This window comes from Aphanomyces astaci (assembly GCF_000520075.1).
Source record: "Aphanomyces astaci strain APO3 unplaced genomic scaffold supercont1.12, whole genome shotgun sequence".
NCBI classification, from domain to species: Eukaryota; Oomycota; class Saprolegniomycetes; order Saprolegniales; family Verrucalvaceae; genus Aphanomyces; species Aphanomyces astaci.
This window is the reverse complement of record NW_009798275.1, coordinates 425,385-429,331: the sequence shown is the minus strand read 5'-3', so window position 1 is coordinate 429,331 and position 3,947 is coordinate 425,385. Positions and strand designations below refer to the sequence as shown.

Genomic DNA, 3,947 nt, shown 5'->3' with positions numbered 1-3,947 from the left:
TATGAGTGCCGTTAAGGTGGGCCGCGAGAACTTACGGCCACGGTGGATGGTGTCGATCCGGTCCGAGCCTCGCTATGTACTCGGATGCTAACCTGTCGGTTGAATCAGGTGGTCTAGTTTTAGCGTTGTTGGCGGCGCGTGCATCTCCTCAAATTATGGTCATGGGGCCCATGACCCTCTAGCCTTATGGCACGGATAGGCGACCAATCATCGTGACGAAGCAAGTTCGCCTTGGATGCCCTAGAGATCAACACGGGGTGTGCACCGCTTATGTTACGTGGCCTTCGTGTTTGACTCGACGAAGCTGAGGCTGCCGTGGAGCTGACCCTTGATCTTGCGGTAATCCTGAAGCTCGTGTATAGTAAGCATACCGCTACTTGAGAACGCGCTTCGGTAGCAGGCGATATGGGACTTCCCCGATCAACCGGACACAACGCATGTCGTAGCCATGCATCGGACGCTCCGCACGGAAGAGCTGTCCGACGATATTGACGACAAGGAAGGCATGTGTTGCGCGACGCCAGAATTGCGGACGATACCTAGCCTGGTCTAGGCAGTTTGTACCGTCTTGATGGCCAAGGTGGCCGAGACAGCATCTAACGGCATGGAAGAATCTGTCGTTGAAGTCCTCCAAGAACTCCTGCTGGAGTTTCAAGATGTTTTCCGACTGAAGTTTGGGTGAGATCCTCCAGTCCGAGTGGAGCCTTTGAAGGTGTACCTCATGCCTGGGGCCATACCGGTGAAGTCAGGGCCCAGGCGTTACCCTCCGACCCACATATGTTTCTCGAGAATTATGTGTAGGAGTTGGAAAATGCGGATTTAGTGTATCGGAACACTCGGTTACGTTGGGCGGCTGCCCTGAGGATGGTCCCGAAGAAATACCCGAGCGACCTGCGGATGACGATTGACTCGATTCCAACCAATACGTGCACCGAGCGGATGCCTAACCTCGATGTTGCAATGGGCGTGCTGAAGGACTCGCGCGTCTACTTTACGCTAGATTGGATGAAGGGCTAGTGGCTACTGCCTTTACACCCCGATTCCCAAGAGTATTACTGCTTGATGATGCCGGTCGGTGTCGTTACGCCGACCCGGGTGGTGATGGGGCTGTATGACGTAGTGGCCTATTGCCAAGGTGTGGTCGACGAACTGTTCGGCGATTTGCATATGCACGGTGTCCTCGGATGACTTGACGACCTGCTGGGATGCGCCGAGAAGAAATGTTTTTTGTGGGCCTCGGGGGAGATTGAGATCCCTGACGATGCCTTGGACATGCAGGTACACATATGTGTGGCTCATGCCAGCTGAGGTTGAGGGCACCTTGAACGAGGGCAACACATGCGGCCATTCGTCCGTGTTTAACTTCATTTCGCTGAGCAGCGCTTTCACGGCGCGCAGCACTAGTCCGTTGACGACTTCTACAGTCCCAAGGACTGTGGGCTGTCGTGATGTGATGGTGGGCACCTACCAACTTCCAAATCTTCTCGACCACTTCGTTCTTGAAGTGAGAGCCGCCATCTGACACCCACGTGTAAATGCAACCGAACGTGGTAAACGACGTCATCAGGCTCTGAGCGGTCGCGGCGGCGTCATGGTTGAATGTTGGATACCGCTGATCATAGCGGCTGTCGGCCACTCGACGTCCACTTGTTGCAGAGGCGACACCACATGGATCAACTTGCAAACATTCGCGACTGGTTGATCCGTCGGAGTCGAACCCCATCGGCTCAGGTGGTCGCACCTTACATTTGCGGTACCCGAGCCGCACTCAATGGTGTACGGGAAGGTCGACATTACCATCGACCATCGTGCAGCTTGTCGGCCTGGTACTTGGCCGTGTTGGCGTTCGAGCCAAATGGGTTGACGATGTATACCAGGTTACGGTGATCCGTAAACAGACGGAAACCACCCGGGCGTACAACCAGGTAGTCGAGTCTCTTGCAACGGTTTAAGGTCGAAGTCCAAAGTACTTCCCTTTTCACGCAACAAATTGCCCAAGTCGTCGAGGCCTCTGGAACGAGTGCACTCCGACGTGTGGGGCCCAATCAATATCCCCTCTATCTCTGGGGGTCGATATTTTGTCACGTTCATCGACGACTTTACCCGATACACCTTTGTGTACATCATGCAAAAGCGCGCGGACCTGTACGACAAGTACAGCGCGTTCTGTCGCGACGCACGGCAGCGTTATCGCTCCGACGTCATCGAGCTTTGCTACCATCACTCACCACCCAGTGAGTTCGAGGAAATCCAAGCGCTCCAAATGGACAACGCTAAGGAGTATGTTAAACTCGGGGCCCGTATTCAAAGCGAATACGGCACCCGCCTTACGTACACGAATGCCTATACCCCGACCCAGAACCCTGTGGCCGAGCGGCGTATGGGCATGATCGTCACCATGGCTCGCTCTATGCTACTGCATGGTAATTTACCACAGTTCTTGTGGGGCGAAGGCATTTCCCACGCAGTGTTCCTCATGAACATACTGCCGTCCAATAGATGCACTCAGGTAGTGCCGCCAGGAGGGCCTAGGCTAAGTGGCTATCGCTGAGGGGTCGCCCTTCCAGCTTCTCCACTGCCGTTCGCATCTTGTCGAAAGCTTGGAGGTTGACATCCAACGACACGTGAGAATTGAACTTGAACGTGTGTAACCGTTGGTAAACGGAGATGGCCGTTGATATGTCGTTGTTCGTCGCCGGAGAACTTCCGCCGAAGCGACGAAATGATGCAATGCGCACATTCGTCGCAAATCCCGGCAGCGGCATCGAGCTGGACCGTGGGGGACAAGGAGGCTTAGACCAGCGCGCATGAGCGCGCGATGGCCGTCTTCTCCAACTTGATCAACTCATCCACGTGGTTACGGATGGACTTCGCGATCACCTCGTCCGTCGAGCGGTTGTCCACGAGCCACTTGGTAAGCTCCGGACCCAGTGGTGGGTGGGCGTCGAGCGTAAGTGGTGGGAGAGGCTGTGAGCCGGCAGGCAGTGCAGCCGCTTCGGTTTGGTGTAGCCGGATGCGCTTACAATCATTGAGTAGCACCTTGTAGGCTTGACGGAGTCCTTTCATGGACGTGGCCGTCTCGACTTGTGCGCAGTGAGTCGCCGTCTCGGTGAGATCCTCATCGGAAAGGATGACGGAAATGGGTTCAAAGAACCACTCGTCCAAGTTCTCGGCGTCGAGGAGGCGCTGCGTGAACGGTAGGGCAGTGCGAGAGGTAGCGTGTGGAAGGCTCATAACCAGTGAAGAGGGCAGTAGGCAGGAACAGACACGTGGGAGGCAGAAGGAATAACTGGAAGTGTGAATTACTTCGAAGTACTTCTGACTGGAAAGAACCAGCCAATCAAAACTAACTATGATTAACCACGACATCCAATGATGTTCCGTGACCAATGTCTGCGCTGACTTCTACTTTGAGGAAAAGCATCTAGAAGGCACAAAAACCTCCTACACAGCTAGCAGACGCTGACAGGGCAGTGGGGATGTTCTCTATCAGAACAGGGTGTTCTGACTTTTCCAATTACAACATGGGGGAATATGATCACTTTGCGGACACCGTTCAGACAATTTCAACTTGACATTTATATTGGACTTAAGGGGAACATATTTTGTCCGAACGAATATGTTCGGACATACTTGTGTATTGTATACACCCGCATAAGAACGATCAGCTTTACAGAAGCAAGGGACGACCGAGCATCCGCCCACAAAATTGCGCGCATCGCAGCGTAGCGGAGGTCGTGTAACGGGGTCTGGATAACATCCGGACACGACATCCCATTGGTCAGTTCCAATCCTGACCCGAAAGGACACTTGGCAATCCAAGTGTCTTGAATCACTGGCTCTGCGACATCCGCAGCAGCACCATTCATTTGACATGAATGGCATGACTGGCGCGCAGCCGCGCGCCAAGGAAACCAGCTCGGAGATAGCTAGTTCTCTCAGTTAAC

General features: G+C 54.1%; 1 protein-coding gene across 1 annotated transcript; it reads left to right on the top strand.

The window, feature by feature from the left end:
• Positions 1-571: 571 nt before the first annotated feature.
• H257_06203 (hypothetical protein) lies at positions 572-1,017 on the top strand (the record flags this gene model as incomplete). Its single annotated transcript, XM_009831347.1, has 2 exons — positions 572-658; positions 802-1,017. The coding sequence occupies 2 exons, from the start codon at positions 572-574 to the stop codon at positions 1,015-1,017; spliced, it is 303 nt and encodes a 100-aa protein (XP_009829649.1).
• Between the last annotated feature and the right edge of the window lie 2,930 nt (positions 1,018-3,947).